This window comes from Salmo salar, chromosome ssa12, assembly GCF_905237065.1.
Source record: "Salmo salar chromosome ssa12, Ssal_v3.1, whole genome shotgun sequence".
In the NCBI taxonomy this organism is placed as follows: Eukaryota; Metazoa; Chordata; class Actinopteri; order Salmoniformes; family Salmonidae; genus Salmo; species Salmo salar.
The window spans coordinates 37,532,486-37,558,625 of record NC_059453.1 but is presented as its reverse complement, the minus strand read 5'-3'; the positions used below and the strand labels follow the sequence as shown (position 1 = coordinate 37,558,625).

General features: G+C 43.1%; 1 protein-coding gene across 1 annotated transcript in view; it reads right to left on the bottom strand.

The window, feature by feature from the left end:
* LOC106564787 (heterogeneous nuclear ribonucleoprotein L-like) overlaps positions 1-25,848 on the bottom strand; it is a 58,877-nt gene extending 33,029 nt beyond the window's left edge. The window contains exon 1 of the mRNA XM_014131156.2: positions 25,465-25,848. Coding sequence (XP_013986631.1) covers positions 25,465-25,677 — 213 coding nt within the window. The 5' untranslated portion in view covers positions 25,678-25,848. The remainder of the gene's footprint in view (positions 1-25,464) is intronic.
* Between the last annotated feature and the right edge of the window lie 292 nt (positions 25,849-26,140).

Below are 26,140 nucleotides of genomic sequence, written 5' to 3'. Positions count from 1 at the left end.
GTTGACCTTTAACTGTTTTTTCTTTTTTTGTAGCTAATCATTTTAGCTTTGATTCAAAGAAACCTATGTTGTGATTTTATTGTATTTCATCATTACATTTCATATTTTGTTCAATTTTAGAAAAAGCTGTTGCACAGCAACTCACTGCCTTCCTGAAGACAAACAATGTATACGAAACGCTTCAGTCTGGTTTTAGACCCCATCATAGCACTGAGACTGCACTTGTGAAGGTGGTAAATGACCTTTTAATGACGTCAGACCGAGGCTCTGCATCTGTCCTTGTGCTCCTAGATCTTAGTGCCGCTTTTGATACCATCGATCACCACATTCTTTTGGAGAGATTGGAAACCCAAATTGGTCTACATGGACAAGTTCTGGCCTGGTTTAGATCTTATCTGTCGGAAAGATATCAGTTTGTCTCTGTGAATGGTTTGTCCTCTGACAAATCAATTGTAAATTTCGGTGTTCCTCAAGGTCCCGTTTTAGGACCACTATTGTTTTCACTATATATTTTACCTCTTGGGGATGTCATTCGAAAACATAATGTTAAATTTCACTGCTATGCGGACGACACACAGCTGTACATTTCAATGAAACATGGTGAAGCCCCAAAATTGCCCTCGCTAGAAGCCTGTGTTTCAGACATAAAGAAGTGGATGGCTGCAAACTTTCTACTTTTAAACTCGGACAAAACAGAGATGCTTGTTCTAGGTCCCAAGAAACAAAGAGATCTTCTGTTGAATCTGACAATTAATCTGGATGGTTGTACAGTCGTCTCAAATAAAACTGTGAAGGACCTCGGCGTTACTCTGGACCCTGATCTCTCTTTTGAAGAACATATCAAGACTGTTTCAAGGACAGCTTTTTTCCATCTACGTAACATTGCAAAAATCAGAAATTTTCTGTCCAAAAATGACGCAAAAAAATTAATCCATGCTTTTGTTACTTCTAGGCTGGACTACTGCAATGCTCTACTTTCCGGCTACCCGGATAAAGCACTAAATAAACTTCAGTTAGTGCTAAATACGGCTGCTAGAATCCTGACTAGAACCCCAAAATTTGATCATATTACTCCAGTGCTAGCCTCCCTACACTGGCTTCCTGTTAAGGCAAGGGCTGATTTCAAGGTTTTACTGCTAACCTACAAAGCATTACATGGGCTTGCTCCTACCTATCTTTCCGATTTGGTCCTGCCGTACATACCTACACGTACGCTACGGTCACAAGACGCAGGCCTCCTAATTGTCCCTAGAATTTCTAAGCAAACGGCTGGAGGTAGGGCTTTCTCCTATAGAGCTCAATTTTTATGGAATGGTCTGCCTAGCAATGTGAGAGACGCAGACTCAGTCTCAACCTTTAAGTCTTTACTGAAGACTTATCTCTTCAGTAGGTCCTATGATTAAGTATAGTCTGGCCCAGGAGTGTGAAGGTGAACGGAAAGGCTGGAGCAACCAACCGCCCTTGCTGTCTCTGCCTTGCCGGTTCCCCTCTTTCCACTGGGATTCTCTGCCTCTAACCCTTTTACAGGGGCTGAGTCACTGGCCTACTGGTGTTCTTCCATGCCGTCCATGGGAGGGGTGCGTCACTTGAGTGGGTTGAGTCACTGACGTGGTCTTCCTGTCTGGGTTGGCGCCCCCCCCCCTTGGGTTGTGCCATGGCGGAGATCGTTGTGGGCTATACTCGGCCTTGTCTTAGGACGGTAAGTTGGTGGTTGGAGACATCCCTCTAGTGGTGTGGGGGCTGTGCTTTGGCAAAGTGGGTGGGGTTATATCCTGCCTGTTTGGCCCTGTCCGGGGTATCATCGGATGGGGCCACAGTGTCTTCTGATCCCTCCTGTCTCAGCCTCCAGTATTTATGCTGCAGTAGTTTATGTGTCGGGGGCTAGGGTCAGTCTGTTACATCTGGAGTATTTCTCTTGTCTTATCCGGTGTCCTGTGTGTATTTAAATATGCTCTCTCTAATTCTCTCTTTCTCTCTTTCTGTCTTTCTCTCGGAGGACCTGAGCCCTAGGACCATGCCTCAGGACTACCTGGTATGATGACTCCTTGCTGTCCCCAGTCCACCTGGCCGTGCTGCTGCTCCAGTTTCAACTGTTCTGCCTGCGGCTATGGAACCCTGACCTGTTCACCGGACGTGCTTGTTGCACCCTCGACAACTACTATGATTATTATTATTTGACCATGCTGGTCATTTATGAACATTTTAACATTTTGACCATGTTCTGTTATAATATCCACCCTGCACAGCCAGAAGAGGTGTGGCCACCCCTCATAGCCTGGTTCCTCTCTAGGTTTCTTCCTAGGTTTTTGGCCTTTCTAGGGAGTTTTTCCTAGGGAGTTTTTCCTAGCCACCGTGCTTCTTTCACATGCTTTGCTTGCTGTTTGGGGTTTTAGGCTGGGTTTCTGTACAGCACTTTGAGAATATCAGCTGATGTACGAAGGGCTATATAAAAATAAATTTGATTTGATTTGATTTTGATTCCACTGTGTCTGTAGTATTCTCTCTACTAGTCATTTTACAGTGATGTATTTATGTGTAGTAGCATAATGAAACATGTATCACATATTTTGTACTACAATATTTAATGATTGTACGAAGAACTACACAGTGAAACTATCGGTATCTTGTGTGTGGGTGATCTAAATGAATGTTCCTATGGTATTTCAGGATAAACAAGTTATTTGAACCAATGATTCTGCAAGTGCAAGGTTTCTTTAAAGATATGAATGCACAATGCAATGTTTTGAACATTGGACAGCCTGTGTTACAAGCGATGACTGTTTTTGTGTTTTGTGTCTAGAGTTTTGAAAAATGACCACAAGGTTCTGAAATGAGTGCCAAAGTGACTGTTAAAAACTGTAACAGCAGGTGTCAGCATCAGATATCTCTTCTCCACTCACACGTGTTATATTTAAAATGCTGCAGACACTCAGAGCAACTTAGGGCAAACAGGGTTCTGTCAGAGAATAGACACTTAGACATGTTTAACAGTGTTGTGTAACTGTAGGCCAGATACAGGGGTTGACATACTGTGTGTGTGTGTGTGTGTGTGTGTGTGTGTGTGTGTGTGTGTGTGTGTGTGTGTGAGAGAGAGTGTATAGGTGCGTGTTTGTGTGTGTGAGAGAAAGAATGTGCATTTGTGAGAGCATGTATGTGTGCCAGGTTATGTGTGTGTATGTTCATGTATGTGAGAGAGTGTGTGTCTACACTGCCTTTTCCCAAACTGGGGTATGCGTACCCCAGGGGTATGCCCGATGCCGTCGGGGGTACGCCAAATAAAACGGGGCTATACATTTGGGTGATGTTTTTTTGTCGCCTGAGTAGCCTGGTTTCACTGCCAAAAATAAACCATCTAGTGTTCAGCGAAATAACAACACAATGTCAAATACAGGTAGCCTAGTCAAATAATTAACATCCAATCACATTAACCGTTACTCTCTCACGGGAATTCCACTAACGGGCCGTATGTAGCCAAAAGTAGCTGCTGCTCATTCCGTTTTCTCGAAAATTGATAAATGGTTAAAAAAAAGTAAGGCCCACCTCCATAGAGACACATACCAGCTCTACTGGTAGTACTGCGACTACCAGCAGTACTACACCTGCACCTGTCGACGACACAAGTTGTTCTGCTTCCACGAGCACATTCAATGCTAGCATCAGTAATTCTACATTTGTTGCTAGCTCAGCTAGCATGGACACTGACAGTTGTGAATTCGATGCAGCCGAAGAGCTACTGCCCCCTTACCCGGGAAAACACCCAACAACAGACAGGGACTTTGGACCATCGAAGAGGCATAAATATGATGAGAACTACATTGATTTGGGGTTCACTTATATTGGTAGTAGTGCCTTTCCTCAGACACAGTGTGTTATATGTGCAAAAGTACTATCTCACAACTCGATGAAACCTTCACTCTTGCGCAGACATTTAGAAACAAAACATGCCAATTAGAAAAATAAGCCACGGGAGTTTTTTGAGCGAGAATTAAGACGACTTTCGAGTAGTAAGACGTGTATAAAGCAACAGATACCATTAATAAGAAGGGGCTAGAAGAGTCTTATATGGTGAGCTACCGAGTGACTAGGACAGGCAAGCCCCATACTATGGTGGAGGACTTAATTCTTCCCGCTGCCGTGGATATGGCTGGGACAAGCCAGTGAATTATATGCATTACAGCTGGATGAGTCAACAGATGTTGCAGGCCTGGCACAGCTCCTGGTATATGTCCGTTACGTTTATGGGGGGGGTCAATTAAGGAAGACATCCTCTTCTGCAAACCAGGATAGGATATTTTTTAAGTACTGGATAGCTTTGTGACATCAAGTGGACTTTGGTGGTCAAGATGTGTTGATATCTGTACTGATGGCGCAAAAGTCATGACAGGGAGACATAGTGGAGTGGTAATGAGCGTGCAGGCAGTTGCTCCCGATGCCACTTGGGTAGACTGCAGCATCCACCGAGAGGCTCTTGCTGCCAAGGTAATGCCTGACAGCTTGAAAGACGTTAAGGATACTACAGTGAAAATGGTTAACTTTGTTAAAGCAAGGCCCCTGAAGTCTCATGTATTTTCTGCATAATATGGGCAGCGACCATGTAACGCTTTTACTACATACAGAAGTGCGCTGGTTATCAAGGGGCAAAGTATTGACAAGTTTTTTTTAAATTGAGAGACAAGCTTAAAGTTTTCTTTACTGACCATAATTTTCACTTGTCTGCATGATGACGAGTTTCTCACACAACTGGCCTATCTGGGTGATGTTTTTTCTCGCCTGGATGATCTGAATCTAGGATTTCAGGGACTCTCCGCAACTATATTCAATGTACGGGACAAAATTGAGGCTATGATTAAGATGGACAACAAACAGGTCTTTCCATCATTGTATGATTTGTTTGTGTGTAAATTAACTCAAGCTTACAGACAATGTCAAATCTGATACAGCGAAGCATCTGAGTGAGTTGGGTGTGCAATTATGCAGGTACTTTCCCAAAACGGATGACACAAACAGCCAGATTCGTTATCCCTTTCATGCCCTGCCTCCAGTCCACTTACCGATATCTGAACAGGAGAGCCTCATCGAAATTGCAACAAGCGGTCCTGTGAAAATTGAATTTAATCAGAAGCCACTGCCAGATTTCTGGATTGGGCAGCGCTCAGAGTATCCTGCCTTGGCAAATCGCGCTGTTAAGACACTGACGCCCTTTGCAACCACGTACCTATGTAAGAGTGGATTCTCGGCCCTCACTAGCATGAAAACTAAATACAGGCACAGACTGTGTGTGGAAAATTATTTAAGACAGACTCTCTCCAATACAACCCAACATTGCAGAGTTATGTGCATCCTTTCAAGCACAACCTTCTCATTAACCTGTGGTGAGTTATTCACCATTTTTGATAAACAAATAAGGTTTTATATGTAAGATGGCTAAATAGAGAGCAACATTATTGATTCTTATTATTTGTTCCCTGGTCCTATAAGAGCTCTTTGCCACTTCCCACGAGCCGGGCTGTGACAAAACCTCATGCTTATGTTTAATAAATGTATTGTATAGTGTGTGTGTGGCAGGCTTACAATGATGGTAAAAAACATTTGAGAGTGCGCTGACCCTGGTGCTAGAGGGGGTACGCAGCTAGAGGTTGAATGTTTGAAGGGGTACAGGACTACAAAACGTTTGGGAACCACTGGTCTACACCATAAAATCTACGGTAGAGTATTTCATTAGAGAGGAACCAATCTAGAAACCAACAGATTATCAACTTCGAGCTACAAATATCCAATACTTTCTCTAACTGCACAGCCCGCCAGCCCAAATGCATCGAAAACCTTACAGCATTGATTTTTCGCTCTGGCTCTGTGCGCGCCGCAATGCCCTGCCTGCTGAAGCACGACCTCTCCTGTCACTGGCTGGATGTGATTTTCTGCTGAGTCAGTCACCATTTTGGGCCAGCCAGTCTCTTCACGCATCACTTTCCGTTCAGGTTGGGCATCCCCAACCGAATCTACTCAGACTAAAGGGTTGAGTTGGAAGTTGGAACATGGCCTATTATAAACGCATTAACTGTCTTAAAGCAGTTCCCCACACAAAGTTAGAATTAAATTGAGAGCAAGTTATTTTTGTTGTCATTGCTAGCTAGCTCACTAGCACTTAGCCTTTGGGACCAGAGCAGCAGAGTAGAGCAGAGGGAGATGCTAGCTGTAGGTCATCAGTGAAACATCCTGACAACTGTAAAGCCTGTGGCATTAATCATTGTGGCAGTTTGTTTCACATGACGTTAGTAGGGGGTCGGGGTTTTATCGTCCGTGCCAGGCGAGACGACCATGTCTCTACCCCTCGCGCAGACACACACACACACACACACGCGCGTGCACGCACACACCACCACCACCATCAGACAGAACAGAGTGGATATGACAGGTGAACAGCTATCTCATAGTCGCGGCACAGCCGCGGCAAAGGGCATTAAGTACCACCCCCCGCTCTCCTCCCTTGCCCTTTTCTCCATCTCCATAGCAACAGGATCTCCGCCTTTTTTGGAGGAATGAGGGGTGAGGGGGTGACAAGCTTTGACACATCCCTTTCAGTGACATTTGCGATCAAGGACGGATGTATGCATAATTACAATTTTAACATACATATTCATCATCCCTGGCTTGCTACTTAGTTTCTAGGCACCCATTGATTTGCTACTAACAGGCATTTTGGTTTTGCCGAGCGAGGGCCATTAACTAAACCAAGTTCCTCTTCTCTCATTTCTTTTTAATTCCTCCTTCTCTTCCAGAATGTTCTCATTAAACCTGGCCTTGTCTGCTACTGCTAAATGAGAGCGGTAAACATTTGCCAGGTCAAACGCTGCACAAACAGGGCTAACAAGGCAGAAGTAATGCATAATTTATCTCGCCAACAGCCAGGGTTCCACAGAACAAACAATCTGACAAGGGAACATTTGTTTTAGTGCGGTTTTTCGAGAGTCGTCATTAATTTAACCATTCTGATAATGTCTCAGGCTGCGTCCCAAATGGCACACTATTCCCTATATATTGCACTACTGTTAACCAGGGCTCATAGGGCTCTAGTCAAATGTAGTGTGCTATATAGGGAATAGTGTGTAAATAGAAATGTCAGATGACGATTCCCTTCAGGCTGTCGGATAGAATGGAAGAAAATCAGGAGGTGCAAGTAGTGTGAAATATCTTGGGCTTTCTTTTGTCAAAAGCGATTACTTTTCTGGGGATGATATGAAAACAAGGCTCCTCTTCTACTGCAAGGAACCACATTTGAATTGATATATTTTGGTCATGAACAATTAACATTGTTTTATTGAGCAAACCTGGCAGGCAGGTAGTAGAGACTGCATAACCACATTTGAAACTGAATTTGAAGATTATATAGAGAGTCATATACGTATATAACAAAGATAGAACATGAATTGGTTCCTAAACGTAGATACCATTACGCAGTAGCAGTTCTTATAAACTGTAGTAGTTGTAGTTGTAGTAATTGGTTGTAATATGATGTCTCCTCAACCAGAAAACCAGTCTACAATGAGAAAATTACGCCATGAAGTCCCCATATGCCAAAAGTTTGACACACTTTAATCACATAAAATAAAAAATTGTTCTGGATCGTTCTCCAATCAAGCATGCGGTTCAGCGGACAAATTAAATGCCCCCGTCATATTCAATCATTCTGCTCGCCACTTGGGTTCGGAAGGGCCCCTTTTCTGTTAGAACAATCCTGGTTAAATATTTTATATTGTTTCCTCATGCAACAAACCCCCTCAACCCCCTTCTTCTCTGATACCCCCATGTCACATTAGTTCAGCTGCACCATCGAGAGCATCCTGACTGGAGCATCAGGGCCTGGTATGGCAACTGGTATGGCAACTGCTCGGCATCCGACCGTAAGGCGCTACAGAGGGTAGTGCGTACGGCGCAATACTTCACTGGGGCCAAGCTTCCTGCCATCCAGGACCTACAGTATATACTAGGCGGTGTCAGAGGAAGGCCCAAAAAATGGTCAAAGACTCCAGTCACCCAAGTTATAGACTGTTCTCTCTGCTACCGCATGGCAAGCGGTACCAGAGCGCCAAGTCTAGGTCCAAAAGGCTCCTTAACAGCTTCTCCTCCCAAACTATTCGACTGTAGAACTATTAATCAAATGGCCACCCAGACTATTTACATTTCCCCCCCCCCCCCTTTGTTTTTACACTGCTGCTACTCGCTGTTTATTATCTACGCATAGTCACTTTACCCCTACCTACATGTACAAACTACCTCGACTAACCTGTACCCCCGCACATTGACTCTGTACCGGTACCCCCTGTATATAGACAGGTTATTGTTATGTCATTTTATTGTGTGACTTTCTTTTTACTTTAGTTTATTTAGTAATATTTTCTTAACTCTATTTCTTGAACTGCATTGTTGGTTGTGACAAATACAAAATGTATTTTATTTGATGGACAAGGCAAGACAAGGCAGATAAAGAGAGCCTAGCTCACACCACCAGACCTGGGATCCAATATTATTATATCTACTCAAATACATCAAGTGTTTCCTCTAGCCTGTCTGGATTGCCAGATGGGCGTGGTTTCAATCAGGCACAGATTAAGTATTTAAAAGGATTTCAAATAGTATTTGAACCCAGGTGTGCACCATACACAGGATATTGAACCCAACCATCTTTCCTGCTTTGGACAAATTTGTATTTCAGGCAGAATTCCAGAGGCCAGAAGGTGAGACAAGACGGCATTTTAAAGCTTTTGTTCTCTACCGGTACCTATCTGTGTTTTTTCAGGTAAAGGGTGATAGTGGACACTAGTGTTTCCCAATATCATTCCATTAAAACTTCTTCATGAAACTTCTTCATGAAATATACAAACTGAGGATGGGTATACAGAACAGAGGTCTGCTTCAGGTCTTTCATCTGAGAAAAGATGGACCATTGTTCATTTGGTTCAATTAAAGGCACTTCTCAAAAAAATGGAAGTAGATATTTTCCCAAAGTCCTTGAACACAGGAGAGGAGATATCCACTCGTCTATTTGTCATCAATTTTGGCGTGTGTGTGCCTCAGACACACAAACACACACACACACACACGCGCGCACACATCCACACCCACGCAAACACACGGCCGAATCTTTTCAACTCCTCAACCCAAAACTGCAGAGTATGAGCATAGCAAGCAATATCCTGCACAATACATCACTTAGGGATGCCTTCGAAGCCAGCTGTCAGAAAAATACTGCATTGCATTGGCCAATGTCGACTCCCCTCTGCAGCCACGGTAATCAACAATGTTCAAACAGTGTTAGCGTCATCAGGCTAAGGCCACAACAGACACAAACACAACTCAAGAAAGGGCTATAGTGTGATCCCTATCCTTAAAGCCCTTTGAGTTGATGCTGGAGGCTATTTTTGTATCCTTCTTTATTAAATAGATGGCTATTCTCTCAAACAATCATCTGGAGGGCAATTGGGACAGCACACGATCCTGCAGTGTAATAGACACACACGCACCCATACACACACACACACACACACACACACACACACACACACACACACACACACACACACACACACACACACACACACACACACACACACAGCACCTTAAAGGGATAGTTCAGGATTTTGGCAATGAAGCTCTTTATCTACTCCCCAGAGTCAGATAAACCCGTGGATACCATTTTTATGTCTCTGCGTCCAGTATAAAGGAAGTTAGAGGTATTTTCACAAGCCAATGCTAACTAGCGTTAGCGCCATGACAACCTAACCCCAGCGGGACTCTGGACTTTTGCCCACTCGAAGGTAGTGCGCCATCCAATAAATTATAACTCATCACCGTTTCCTCTATATGAGAGTGGGCTGGCCTTCCTTAGCTCTTCGGAGACTGAGGAAGGCCAGACTACCTAAGTTTTTATTAATAAGGCCATACTGAGACAGCTCCCATTTGACCTGTGTACCTACATTGTCCAGCAGACAAATGACAACTACCGCCTGTGCTCATATGACAGTGTTTTGTTGACTGTGCCTTAGGCCCGTACAGTTCCAGTTATCAGCCCCTTCCGCTTGGAATGAGCTTCAAAAGACCCTGAAATTACAGGAGCTCATCCCTCAAAATGAGTTTAAAGGTAAGATAAACACTATGATGGAAAATGAAGTGGGGGGGGGGGGCTGTCAATAATTTGAAGCCTAGTTGCTCCACACCTCCCCAAACCATCTTGCTGCTCAATGTGTAAATGTATGCTTTTAAACTGTAGTGCTTTGTGTTTTATGTTGTAAAAGTGTCGGAAACTTTGTGTGCTACTATTCCGGCCAGGTCTCTCTTGTAAAATAGATTTTGAATTATATTGAGACGAACCTGGTAAAATCAAATAAATAAAAGAACAAAAACTGGGTGATTACCATCATCAAACGACGAGAGGAAGGCATAAAATATCCCCATCGTCCGGTCAAAAGTAATGCAGAGAATAGGATGCCATTGGAGATGTACACCTTCTCTCTCCTTTCCTTCTCACCCATGCAGCCACAGAGGTTATTAATATGGATATGATTGGATTCTATGCCCTACTTTTAAAATTACACACTGACATTCGGGAGGAAATTTCCACCGCTTTGATGATCTTCATAGACTCCCCCCCCATCTCTTTCTCTATATTGTTTTAACGTTGTGCGCGCCGAAGCTTGCTTTTTATTTCCACTTCAAAGAGGAAGCCTATTTTCACCAGGCTGCAGGCTTTTGGATTGTTTCTGTGTTGTTGCGTGCACAATGAAACTGTTATTGATGATCATGCGTTTTTGGCATGTGAAAAACGAGGCTTTGACGAGACTGCGATGCGCACGGTGCATTGCGATCAATGTGTGAATTTTTGAAAATCATTCAAGGTCGTTATACGTGATAATCCCCATATTCACCATGAAATTGATCATCAACCTTTGACAGAAAGTTACTTGAAAAACATGATAACTGTTCATAGATCTCATCTGATGGACCAGGGCCTGTATGATGATAATAATCATGCTAATTTGGGGGTGCTTACTGTATATAGTCTTGGTTTACTATATGTACAAGTGGGTAACCTGTACAGGTGTGAGGTTTTTGACATATCCCATTTCCCCTGAGACCTCCTCGGAGAGGGTCGGGGAGTGTTAATATAGGATCAGTTTTGCCTTTTACATCATGATACGATTATATGGGCGGGGGGCACCTGATCCAAGATCCGAGATGCTTTTTGGTTTCTTGATTTTCTTTTGGTGTAAAGATTCCAGTCGCATGGCTGGAAAATATCCCTACGCCCACTCCCATTGCTGTTTGAATATGATCATTTTCTATTCATTTAATTCAAACAGCAGTGCAGCTACCACCATATTGCTTTTCCTCTCGTTGATTACAATGTATTCAGAGTTAATACATCCCAGTGCTCCTTTGAGAAATTCACCTTCAACCTCGAAGTTAAATAATGTCCCCACTGATCAGCATATCTGTTGAATGTGAGGTTAATAAACTACTTAGTATTAGAGAGAACATGCTTTACATACATCCTAACACACACACACACACACCCACGCACACCCACACGCACGCACACACCCATGCACACGCACGCACACACACACACACACGCACGCACGCACGCACACACACACACACACACACGCACAGACGCACACACCCACGCACACACACACACTAGCCATATGCCTCAGTGGCTCAACATTGGAATGTGCCTTTGACTTCTAATTATCGCAGAAGAAAAAAGATTCACATCCAATTTTAATTTGGGTAACATCATTGGCATGCAGGTCTGTCTGAAATGCAAATGTCTTATAATTATGCCAACGTAAAAAAGGGCCAAACTTGTCAACAGATGTGGTGGAATATTCATTCTCATATCTTTACATATCAGACGAGTATTTTTAATCACTCAAACGCATAATCACCCTAATCACACGAAGAGATAACGAAATGATTGTTATTCTCATCAGACGCTGCCTAAAACATACAGGAAAAGGTGAAGAGGACCTTTTCTACCAGATGAGTGAACGTGTAATGAGGTGAACCCATTCTCATGAGATGGCTAACCTTGCCAGAGGCCTGAGGATTTGTGTTAACTTCCCGAGCTAATGACCAGCCTTGGCTATAGCTCAGCGAGCTAGCAGTCTTGTGACACGCGAGAGACCCTTATATGAACCTCGGTTGGAACCATACTGAAATAGCCATTGAAACGCAGTTATTCAAAATAAACTAATGTTCCAAATGTTTCAGAAGGGCCAGTGAGGTGTGTCCGTCTCTTACTCAGTTTAGGCCATCATCAGACGTGCCATTATGTAGCCTGATTGCATTTCAAGCTGAAAAGCGCCAATAAATGCGAAGCATTTACTTGATTATTGATTGGCAGACTTTGATGATGTTAGTCCATCATTTTGAGGCTGACAGAAACAGTTAAGACAGTGGCCTGGATTGGTCTAGCAGTTACTGTTGCTGTCGGCTTCAGAGCACATGTACAGGTGTACCTGATGTAGAGATTCATTTGATCAATTTGTTGTTGCAGAGAATTTTTCTGCGCAGCAGGAAATGCGAACTTGTTATGTATTAGAGGTTTAAAAAGGCTTCTAAAGTTTGTAATTTCCACTTTAAAATGAAAAATGTATCAACCCCTACCAAAATGACCATTAATTATAATCCACATAATAATTCACATTTCCTATTACTGCAGGATTATTTTCCTACATTTACATTTTAGTAATTTAGCAGACACTGTTATCCATAACGACTTACAATAGTGAGTGCATACATTCCTGCTGTGAGAAACTGGTCATATTAAGATATGCAGGTGTTGGCATTTGAATTTAGTTTGCACCGCACCCATACTTTCCTGTCTCTCTTCACTATCTCTGTCCAGTAAAACAAAATAAAAATAAATGAAAAAATACATAAACGCGTTTGAGAGTGATGGTAAGGGCTCGGCCATACGATCTCACAGTGGGTTACATCACGGCATGTTGCCACTACTACCAAAGTCACACCTGGTTGAGGAATCTCGAGAAGGCCACCAGCTTGTTCATCATGCTGACAGACCAGCAGGATTTAGCCGAGTGCCAATATACCCTCATACTGAATTATTATTCTTTTTTTACTGAATCTCGCTCATTGTCTCCAATACTCCAAATGCCATAAGGTTTTTTTTCACCTCTATAACTGACTACAATGTCGAGGCTCTGCTAGAAGTTGGCGGTGTGAGGGGGAATCATTTTGATATCATGGATGGTCAGTCCTTGCATCCATAGCTCTGTCTATACATTGACGAGTGGTTACATTTCTCTAGCCCCATCCCTCAGCTTTTTACCGAAACAGGGGCGGGGACTAGGCTTTGTTATTGTTTCAATTGCTGCTTGCCGCTTTAATGTGGAATCTAGTGCGGGGAAAGACTGGGACCAGAAATCAGCCCAGCATTTCTAACACACCAGGACATTTTTTTCCCTCCAGGCCCCCGTTATTAGCCAAATAATGATCGTTTTGCGCAAAACCCCCAATTTTGACATGCCAACTGATGTGCTACAGCTTTCTCCAGGTGTATCTTACTTCGTCTTACTAATGGCAGTGAATCTCTTTCTACACCAACAATATTAACGCAGTACTTTCCCCAAACAGGAAATTAAAGAAGATAATGAAAATGTATAAATAAATCAGCAGCAATAGCAACATATGTAATATCCTCATCTCGTCTGTTTGGTGTTCTTGCGTTGAAAAATGCTAAGTCGTGTTGACCAAATGCCAACAGCTACTATATGTAAATAAAGCCTCCTCAAAATGTAAATTAGTCGTAAATCGAGCACGTCCTCAACACAACCTGTTTCAGTAAGTGTGCCTATCTCTGCGTGACGTTAACCATGGTTAACAACACTAAAAACAATGTAAATGGTGCGGAAAAACCAACATTTCGGCTCTAGGCGAAATGATATTAGCTTTGGAGAAGCATTAATAGACTAGGTCACAGGCCTCATTTACATATACTTCAATAAACCAGACAACAACAAACAAACTGTTGGGATCAGCATTAATTCCAGCGCCGGATTACATAAGACACTGACTCGCAAAAGCCAAGGAATACTAAGGAACGCCTCTCCGCCAGTATCTCTGATGTCAGAAAGGGTTGGGAGAAATAACGGCCCGCAGTGCGATGTGCCAGCTAAGTAGGGCATGTCGGGAGCTGCCGCCGCCAGCACGCCTGCCTTCAGAACTCTCCTTTTGCAAGGAGGCAAACTGCTGCTTTCAAGCTCTCCCTCTGAAGACGATGCTGAGATCACAGAGTTGCGGAGATAAAGCGCCTGTGATTCAACTCCCCCACATCCCTCCTGCGCCCCACCCCCACTGGAGTCTCAAAATTAATCTTTAATGAAGACAGACAGGGCAGCAGAGTTAATATGGAGCTGCGCTGCCCGGTCCCTGGCTGGTTGCGGTGCAATGACGAGCAGCCAATGTTCAGCAGCACAGCCTTGAAGTCATGCTGGTACCCAGTGAATGTAGCCAAGTTATCGTTACTCATTGTGTATTTATTATTACTTTTATTAATACGTGTTATTACTTTTCTATTATTTCTCTGTTTTATTTCTCTCTTCATTGTTGGGAAGGGCCCGTAAGTAAACATTTCACTGTTAGTTACACTTGTTGTTTACGAAGCATGTGACAAATAAAATCTGATTTGATTTGCATTGAGAGAGTTGCCAGACCAGTTGCTGTATGCTTATAAAGGGGGTTTCGAAGAAGATGGTGGCCACTGGCAAGGCCACAACCAACACCACCTATATCATATCAGCCCTTGCTAATGTTACCATTGAATTGCTGTTTAAAAAATTCTGAGGTACCAGTATTGCCTCAAGAGATTTTCCATGTTGCTTTGTTTGGACTGGCACCGTAGAAAATGGTCATTGGCCACAGCAACCACTGTACCAACCCCCCCCAAAAAAAGTTTGTTGTATATATAATGAACACAAATTAGGAAACAATATTTCCTATAAGTGAAGTGGACTGCAATTTTACATCTAGGCATTGCTTTGTAGGTGTGTAGACTAGGAAATGTTGAATAATATTTCAAAGAAAAGAAGCTCTCTCTCACTGCGCTCGCAGAGTATCACTTATTTATTAAATGCCGACATTTCAGCCTCGCGACCGTCGTCAGAGATCTTAACCAGTATTTCCTAGAACATGGTCATGTCAGTCTTGGTAGGGGGAACTGACTCTGGCTCACCCTATTCCCCATGTCTTACAGCAGTGGTTACATCAAGCGCAAGCTCTTGGCATAGTCTGGCCATGACGCTGCAACTACTGCTGTACTGTGTTCACGGGAGAGAGAGTTGGAGAGAGGGATAGAGAAAAGGAGATGAAGAACGAGAGAAAGGGAGAGGCCCAAGACAGAGGGGGAGGCCTCTGCTAAAGAGAGGGCGAGTTGGACAGAGAGCCTTATCCTGGTAATGAAGAGAGTCGGTCAACAAATCCTATCCCTCTCTCCCTCTACTACAGTCATCTGTTAATGTTTGCCTTTTCAATTGTTTGCACAGTGATTTCCGATGGGAATACACTTCACAGCACTAGCCTCTCAGTTCTTGTTACACTCTCCAATTGTTTTCCTGTTTTAGGTACAATAGCTTTAGGCGATCTCAACACCACGGCCATCTTCACAGACTAGGTTTCAAAATGTGTATTTCTGTGGCATTACAGCTCTAGCATGGTCCCGTATCTCTTTGCGCTGTCATGCTAACGGCCATAGCACTAGAAACACAGAGGCAGAAAGGTTGACTGCATATTCAACTCAAATTGAAATCTCTCTTTTTAAAGTCATCCTCCCCCCCACCTTCCTCGACTTTTCCTAAATAAGTCTATTTAACACAGGTATGTTCCGCAGAGCATCTAATCCTCTTGCAGAGTCGCACGCAGGTCAGATGTTTTGATTTCTAGATATTATCAGAAAGAGCAGATTCCCAAAGTGTCCAAAACACTGACCTTTTGACAATAACTCTCAAGATCGAAGAGATTAGCTCTATTTCAAAAGTTCCGTTTCTCAGAGAACAACCCCTGTTCCGTGCACTACACATAATGAGCATGTGGCAGCAGACAGCCTACAGTAACATAATGAAAATGCTAACGTGTTCTTTGAATTTTTGTATTCATTCATTCTAATGTTACCAAATACCTTCATAAACACAACCAAATAGCATGTATGAAATGTGTCTATTAGACTTATACTTGAACGTTGCAGTCAAAATGACTGCTCACTGGCTCAAAGTTGGGTCCCTCGAGGCCCTGCTTTTCTAGTGATAGGAGTTGGCTACAGAGCACAAACAGTTCTGGGATTAGACTGCAATACCTCATTTTCCCTACTGATTTGGGAGCAATATAAAATGATATCAAATAGAAAACTGTCGCAGCGGGCATAGCTGCCTCACTGCCTCACTGCTTGACACTTATGGGGCCAGCTAAGCTCCTGGAGGAAAAGGAAGAGACGATAGATCGAGAGACTGAAAGAGAATGGGGAAAGGTGGAGAATTTCGTTACACTCAAGCCTCAGCTGAGTTTAAATCATAAGCTCCTAAGTGACTCCTGATAACATCATCACAGTGGGAATCTGCCCAAGAGCCTGTCAGCAAGGTAGAAGAAGAAGAAGAAGAAGGGTAGGAGATAGTTTTTTCTAACGATAATGATTCACTTCAAACACCCCCCTGGGAGCATAAAGCCTTTCCACTACAGCTCAATGAATTTAGGAGAGCGAGACAGAGAGATAGAGAGAGACAGAGCGCAAGAAAGCACAAACAGCGAAGCTAAGAAAGATAGCATCAGTTGAACACTTCCTCTGGTGCAAGGAAGTCAAAAGGAAAGAAGAGAAAAAAAGAGCCACAACCACTTTAACATAAGCCATCTTTGCCATCTTCAGCATCTGTCGCAGGCAATAGTATTTCTTAAGAGGTCAACAGATGCTTGCGTTGTAGCTACCTTGTGGTGGAATGTGGAAAACAAGTGTACTAGACTGAGAGAAGAGAACGACACTTAGCAACACACAGACGTGTTCTTCAACCTTGACAGTGTTGATTGCTGGTTCGTCAAACATGAAACGCCTTGGAGTCTCCTTTATCTCAGCTCAAATGTAGGTTTTTAGTTTCTAACAACTTTACATCGCTCCTTGAATGTAACATATTTTCTAAATGATTCTCTTTTTTTAGTGTAATACTAGATTACCGATTGCCTGCCCCTGATACTCATCTTTATGACAGGATAAAAGCATACGATTTCAGATTTTATTTTGATCGAAGACAACACATGGGATTGGATCACTTTCAATGCAAACCAGCATACTTTATACAGGTACAGGCCAAGACAAAGACTGTTTGGTATACTTCAGTCTGCCTCAGAATGACAGGATGTCAGGAGGCAGAGACAGAGGGTTCCGCCCATCTTTGACAAACGGGCAATTCTACGGTGACAGAAAGACGCCAAGACTCAGACTTTTCCACTTTAAAAGGATGCCAAACAAAAACCATTGATTGCAAAGTTAAACAAACCATACAACTCTAGGACTTTCAACAGAAAATTTGACAAAAAACGATTTAATCGAAAAAACTGTGAAGAGTAAACAGGATGACATTTTCCAACAACTCTGTCAAATACTGTGTCTAATCCAAAGTAATATTCAGAGATGTCTGCATAAAGAATGGGGTGTCAGCTATGACATGACACCTTGACTTTGAAAAAAATCTATTTTGGCTTATTGAACTACAGTAAGTGCAGTGGATTAACACCCAGTAACAGAATGATGGAAGCAGAGTGACATCATGGGGCCCTCCCTGATCTGTGCTATACACAGATGCATGGTGGTGTATCCTGAATAGGTACACAAAGCTAGAACAATGATATATCCTCCTTTGCATGGTTGGGTGTTATTCTACACACTAGCTATTATTATAATGAGCTCAGACCCCAAATAATACCACATTTGGTTGGTCCGAAACGGACCAAATCTATGCCAATAATAGACGTCTGTTGTTTCACAAGTTTGGGCATCCCAGTACAACACAGTAGAGCTCAGTACAGTAAAATACAGTGGAGTTCAGTACAGTACTGTTTAGTAGACTATAAGCTAGTTTAGTACAGTACAGTAAAGTACCGTACAATACAGTAAATTATACTGTACTTTACTTGTGTGCTCTACTGTGCTGTACTAAACCATTCTCTACTGTACAGTAAAGTACTGTACTTTATTGTACTGACCAATACTATACTCTACTGTACTGTATTGTGCTGTTCAAACGTGAAACAGATGTCTATGATTGGTTCAGATTTGGACTGACCATATTTTCACTGCTTTTCAATGTCCATGGATGTCCGGTGTCGCTCAGTGCTCAGTGGGTGAGAGGGCTGGCTACAGTAAAGAGGAAGAGAGGGGGCTTGTGGGTAGGTGTCAGTAGTGACGGGGAAAAGATCTATACAGTTACATATTGGGATATTATCTGACGATATATCGTATAGTAACATTTTGACAATATCGCAATATAATTTTTGCGCTAGTTTGCTGTACCGACACAAAAAATCCAGTATTTTTCCTTCATAGCTTGTTCTCCATCTTCTTTTTAAACAGGGAGCCAATTTGTTTTCGGTACTTTTACTTCCATGACTGATCAAAACTAGTTTTCTCATGGCTCCCTCTTGTCCCTCCGGTGAGCATTATGTTCGGAACATCGCATCGCAATAAAATCACAGTATGGAATTGCAATACATATAGAATTGTGAGAATCGCAATACATATCGTATTGGCACCTAAGTATCATCATAATATCGTATCGTGAGGTCCCTGGTAATTCTCAGCCCTAGGTGTCAATAAGAGCTGGAAGTGGTGACATTAACTGGAGAGAGAGTAGATAGAGAGGGAGGTGGTGTCCAGACTGTTTTCACACTCTTGGTTTGACCATGAGACAGAAGGAGAAAGAAAACAGTTATGAGCTGAACATAACAGTAGGACAGTGGAAGGGAGGACAGTAGAAGGTGACCCAACTGTGGTTTGTGACTACTATACATTTTCATTGCAGCCATTCCAGTTTCAGTCATTCTGTTACTGATTTGGTAATAGAATAACACGCTTTAATCACATAATAAATCATAAACCAAATGTTATCCGTAAAAACACTATAACTAATTAGCAGGTCTACCTTTACAGTACTTGTTACTTCTGTGAACTTTCATTATCCTCCCTCCTCATGAGGGAGAGAAATTAGAAAATATCTTAAAAGATATGTGGTGTTTTGGTAACAGAATGACAAGACACTAGGCAATATTTCTTACAGATGGCAAATCATTTTGGCAAAACTAAATATAAATGATATTAGTTGGCAGGGGACTTATTTCAGCATTATTGCGTTTTGATGTATTTCTAATACCCTTTAAGACTGTTTCTACTGGATGTTTTCTAAGATCCCTTTTCCATCTGTTTGACCAGAAATCAAAGCCTTTGCTTATTCCTAATTTTTAGGATGTAAAATGTAGAGACATTTATATATGCCTTCATTTCTCAAAGGTATTTACTCTTAGATGTCATTTGACACCCAATTTGATGTGCTCCTATGACCTTCTCATGTTAAATCAAATCAAAGTTGATTTGTCACGTGCGCCGAATACAACAGTAAAATTCTTACTTACAGGCTCTAACCAATAGTGCGAAGAAAAAAAAGAAGGTGTGTGTGTGTGTGTGTGTGTAGGTAAGTAAATAAATAAAACAACAGTAAAAGACATTTGAAAAATAAGAGTAGCAAGGCTATATACAGACACCGGTTAGTCAGGCTTATTGGGGAAGTATGTACATGTGGGTATGGTTAAAGTGACTATGCATATATGATGAACAGAGAGTAGAAGCAGTGTAAAAAGAGGGGTTGGCGGGTGGTGGGACACAATGCAAATAGCCTGGTTAGCCAATGTGCAGGAGCACTGGTTGGTCGGCCCAATTGAGGTAGCATGTACATGAATGTATAGTTAAAGTGACTATGCATATAAGATAAACAGAGAGTAGCAGCAGCGTAAAAGAGGGGTTGGGGGGACACACAATGCAAATAGTCCGGGTAATCATTTGGTTACCAGTTCAGGAGTCTTATGGCTTGGGGGTAAAAACTGTTGAGAAGCCTTTTTGTCCTAGACTTGGCGCTCCGGTACCGCTTGCCATGCGGTAGTAGAGAGAACAGTCTATGACTGGGGTGGCTGGGGTCTCTGACAATTTTCAGGACCTTCCTCTGACACCGCCTGGTGTAGAGGTCCTGGATAGCAGGCAGCTTTGCCCCGGTGATGTACTGGGCCGTACGCACTACCCTCTGAAGTGCCTTGCGGTCGGAGGCCGAGCATTTGCAGTACCAGGCAGTGATGCAACCGGTCAGGATGCTCTCGATGTTGCAGCTGTAGAACCTTTTGAGGATCTCAAGACCCATGCCAAATCTTTTTAGTTTCCTGAGGGGGAATAGGCTTTGTTGTGCCCTCTTCACGACTGTCTTGGTGTGTTTGGACCATTCTAATTTGTTGTTGATGTGGACACCAAGGAATTTGAAGCTCTCAACCTGCTCCACTACAGCCCTGTCAATGAGAATGGGGACGTGCTCGGTGCTTCTTTTCCTGTAGTCCACAATCATCTCCTTAGTCTTGGTTACGTTGAGGGATAGGTTGTTATTCTGGCACCATCCGCCCAGGTCTCTGACCTCCTCCCTATAGGCTGTCTCGTCGTTGTCGGTGATCAGGCCTACCACTGTTGTGTCGTCAGCAAACTTAATGATGGTGTTGGAGTCGTTCCCGGCCATGCAGTCGTGGGTGAACCGGGAGTACAGGAGGGGACTGAGCACGCACCCCTGGGGAGCTCCAGTGTTGAGGATCAGCGTGGCAGATGTGTTGCTACCAACCCTCACCACCTGGGGGCGGCCCGTCAGGAAGTCCAGGATCCAATTGCAGAGGGAGGTGTTTAGTCCCAGGTTCCTTAGCTTAGTGATGAGCTTTGAGGGTACTATGGTGTTGAACACTGAGCTGTAGTCAATGAATAGCATTCTCACATAGGTGTTCCTTTTGTCCAGGTGGGAAAGGGCTGTGTGGAGTGCAATAGAGATTGCATCATCTGTGGATCTGTTTGGGCGGTATGCAAATTGGAATGGGTCTAGGTTTTCTGGGATAATGGTGTTGATGTGAGCCATTACCAGCCTTTCAAAGCACTTCATGGCTACGGATGTGAGTGCTACGGGTCTGTAGTCATTTAGGCAGGTTGCCTTTGTGTTCTTGGGCACAGGGACTATGGTGGTCTGCTTGAAACATGTTGGTATTACAGACTCAATCAGGGACATGTTGAAAATGTCAGTGAAGACACCTGCCAGTTGGTCAGCACATGCCTGGAGCACACGTCCTGGTAATCCATCTGGCCCCGCAGCCTTGTGAATGTTGACCTGTTTAAAGGTTTTACTCATGTCGGCTACGGAGAGCGTGATCACACAGTCGTCCGGAACAGCTGATGCTCTCATGCATGCCTCAGTCTTGCTTGCCTCGAAGCGAGCATGGAAGTGATTTAGCTCGTCTGGTAGGCTCGTGTCACTGGGCAGCTTGCGGCTGTGCTTCCATTTGTAGTCTGTAATAGTTTGCAAGCCCTGCCACATCCGACGAACGTCGGAGCCGGTGTATTATGGTTCAATCTTAGCCCTGTATTGACGCTTTGCCTGTTTGATGGTTCGTCGCAGGGCATAGCGCGATTTCTTGTAAGCTCCGGGTTAGAGTCCCGCACCTTGAAAGCGGCAGCTCTACCCTTTAGCCCAGTGCGAATGTTGCCTGTAATCCATGGCTTCTGGTTGGGGTATGTACGTACAGTCACTGTGGGGACGACGTCCTCAATGCACTTATTGATAAAGCCAGTGACTGATGTGGTGTATTCCTCAATGTCATCAGAAGAATCCTGGAACATGTTCCAGTCTGTGATGGCAAAACAGTCCTGTAGTTTAGCATCTGCTTATTCTGACCATTTTTTTATAGACCGAGTCACTGGTGCTTCCTGCTTTAATTTTTGCTTGTAAGCAGGAATCAGGAGGATAGAGTTGTGGTCGTATTTACCAAATGGAGGGCGAGGGAGAGCTTTGTACACGTCTCTGTGTGTGGAGTACAGGTGATCTAGAATTTCTTTTTTTGTGCTCATGGGTCTTTTTACATGGAAATTCCCAAATCTAGTTTAGGAAGTAGACCATACACTGGTAACCTAGCCTGGTCCTAGATCTGTTTACGCGATGTAGAATAAAATAGAATAATATTTAGCGGAAATATGAATACAAGCAAGGCACTCAAAGTAATTTACAGTAAAATAATTACACATGTACCTTGGAAGGGGATATGCAGAGCAAAGCTTTGAATTGAGAAAATGTACGTTTGTAGCATTCAATCTAATATCCACAGTTAGTATGGATATTGGAATATAGTCCCAGTCAAAGTTCTCCCAGAGCTGTGCCACCCAGATCCACACTGAAGCTAATTTCTTAGCTAAGCTGCCGCCGCCCTTTCTCTGAAAACAGGTTCCATGCAGCCCAAAGCTGAGGCTTTAGTCACACTGGTATGAGCCGCCGTTTGCAACATGCTATATTCTGTGGAAATGATTAATTCCGTGTCCCAAAATGCAAACATTGCCATCTTTTGTGCCCACAAAATGCCAAACAGTTATACATCGAAACCCCATGAGGGACTGTTTGCCTCCCAAATAGCACCCTATTCCCTATATAGTTCACTACTTTTGACCAGGGCCCATATGTCTGTGGTCAAAAGTAGTGCACTATATAGGGAATATTTTGCCATTTGGGAGATTCATCCCGGCATCTGAACAAAGCTCTGCCACCCACCCAGATGTTTATCAGCCAGGGCCCTTGGCGTTATGAGATAGTGCCTAGCGTCGCGCCAGTAGTAGCATTACTACCATCCACGAGACCACGATGTAGTTCCCTCTTTGCATATGCCAATGGGATACGATTAAGAATGCAAACTGCACCTCAATCTATCTCTCCCTATCAAACACACCCACGAGGCTCATTGTTAGGCACGTAATAAAAATGTTCATGTTCTATTGAGCCCCGATAAGGCCTACCGCCGCCCACCTAGGCTCTTCTGATGTGCTTGTCAGGGCTGGGGATCACTTTCACATAGGGGACGCTGTCTGGTAGCATTCCAAATGGCACCCTATTCCTTATATAGCGCACTGCTTTTGACCAGGGACCTGACATTTGGGATGCATCCTCTGCCATTGCCCAAACCGAGGAGCTATTGTTGCAAAGCCAAGTAGGAGATTGATATACCAATAAAAAGTGTAGTGAATAAAACCATATAGGAAGTCTCCACTTCCCCCTTCCTCGTGCCAATAAAAAATGATAGACAATCAGTTACCAGAAGGTGATGGTGATAATCCGTTAACAGGCAGGCTATTAAAAGAGGAGCGGAGGTAACCGTAACAACATGCTACTGTTGAACACATGAGAGGGTGTGATGTCATGTGTTATATACCATGGTTGGAAAGTGTTTCCCCTTGATTTGACTCTTATTGATAATCCTTTAACGGACAATCTATCAAAAGGGGAGCAGTGCTACCATTGAACACGGGAGGTGTGTGAAGTGTCAATGTCATGTATACTTCCTTCCGGCCTCTAGGTCATCAGGCCGCTGATTATCCCGCACATCCTGTCACCATCGTCAAGCGCCCCCGCGCCTCATGACACTCACCTGGACTTCATCACCTCCTTGATTATCTTCCCTATATCTGTCAATCCTCTTGGTTCTTTCTTCAGGTGTTATTGACTCTGTTTTCATGTCGGTGCGTTGTTGTGGTTATTGTTTATGTTTATTTATTAAAACACTCACTCCCTGTACTTGCTTCCCGACTCTCAGCGCACTCGTTACAGTCAAAGTATGCCAAAGAGGAAAAGTGTTCCCTCTTGATTTGACTCTTTCTTAAATTACCAATTTGAGGCATCAGGGCGAAATACAAAAATCTGTTTTATTTTATTAACTCTTATTTTACTAGGTACTAGGTTGACTAAGAACACATATTATTACAGCAACAGTTTGGGGAAGGGATATCCAATATCCAAGATTGAGAACATTTGGCCCAGTTTTTCAGACACAGATTAGGCCTAGTCTTGGACTAAAACGTGCTTTCAATTGAAAATCTCCATTGAGAATGCTTTTTTTACTCCAGGACTAGGACAAAAATGTTTAAAATTAATGTTTAATTTATTTAGACTGTGGGTCTTTAAGAAATGCCAGGAGGAACACACTGGATGTCTTGGCAGCCCACAAAGGTACTGGTCCAAAGTTTGAACAGGAGTGTGTGTTTTCGGTTGATTGGACGAGTGATAGCACTGTCTGTGGCTTCACAGGGAGCAGCAAATGTCAAATACGGCCAGATAAGCAGTGCTCAACCAGGCAGACTCCATGACCACTCTGTATTCAAATGGTTACATTTCTCTTACAGCTCTCTCTGGAGATGGACCTGATGCAGCATGTGTGATTTGGAATCCTAAACTAACCCTCCTGTATTTCTCATAAAGGATCCTTGACCACAAATCTAGATATAGTATACTTTGGGTTTTGAAGTCTATTTCAGCATGTGGATAAACATATGTGTTCATACTTTTGTAGATAACCATGTAAATACATATTTATGAGGATAATATTATGTTGTGACTGTGAATGTACATACTTCAGAGCATCTCTGTCATCCTCTTTGGTGAAACAATGTTAGCCTTGGGTGAGAAATGGGATATGGTCCTTCACAGTGACATTCATCCAAATGTTATAATAAATATTTTAAGCCCCAGTTCATAGCGTTTGTCTAAATTTAGTTAAACTAAGACACCCACGGATAGATTTCTTCGGGGGACAGTCTCTAAATCGATGGTAGCCTGCGTATTATTTGTCTCATTATTATTAAGACAAAATAGATTTCAAGCCGCCAGACTGTCGGGGACACTAATGTAAAATCAAATTACGGGGTAACGAAGTTAAATAGCGTGCTTCGTTCGGCTGAGAACTCCCAAGTCTTGTGTTCTGATAGCTATGAGCTACACAGCTACACACACTTTCTATGGACAATTTTTGATCTTTCATTTTTAATTTGTAAGCTTTGTAAAGAAAATTGCTAGATATATTGGACACAAAACTAAATTGTCATTATTGGAAATCAGTCCTTAAATAATCAAGTAGCCTAAAGATTCTCAGAACTGCGGCTGGATCAAAGGCCCATCTGTCAATCCAAGTCAAAAAACTTTATTGAAGACTGTCACTTGCCCAATAAATGTATGAGAGATAGAAAACAACACTGACTTGTTTCTTTGAATATGGTCATTTGATGATGCTCACTTTCTTTTTCAAAGCCAAGCATCCGTCTAAGGAACATAAGACAATGGGCAATGTTATGTCTACACCCACCTTTCTTCCAGACCCATATTTTTTGGTGGACCACCGGGCCCGGTTTTCCCCGGCGGTCCCCGTAGCATCCTCCTCATCTCCTAGCAGCCCCGCGGAAGCCGTATCTGAATCCTCCCCCTCCTCCAAATCCTCTCCCTCCTCCACGTCCATCGTTTTGAGACGCTTAGGTGCTCTCTCGTATTCCCCTTCCTCGTATTCCTCAATGAGAGACATTGTTGATGAATAGCAACAATTTTTTGGTGTTAGATGAATTCGCCACCTGAGAAATAAATCACAAAAAAAGCAGTCCGGAAAGTTGCATGCACGTGGCTCTAAAACAGAATGTCGACCAAGCGAACTAGAATTCTGACAGCTGTGCGCATTGACGGTAATGCCACCCTCCAATACGCCCCCTTCTTGTGCGTGCACCTTCACTCTTTTGTTCACATTGCAGATTTTCTTCCATTGGACAACCTTTGCTTGTGTTCTGAATATAGTCGTTGATTGGCTATGGCGGTTAGGCGTTAAAAGCGAAAATATGATCGAAGCTTCTGTGTCGCCGAAGACGAGCCACAGTTTGTAGTCTATGTGCATACCATCAAAGAGTAAACCACTAGGCCTAATTAAAAGGTAAACAATGAAGCAAATGTATCCCATGACATTTCACATTTTAGTCATTTAGCAGATGCTCTGACTT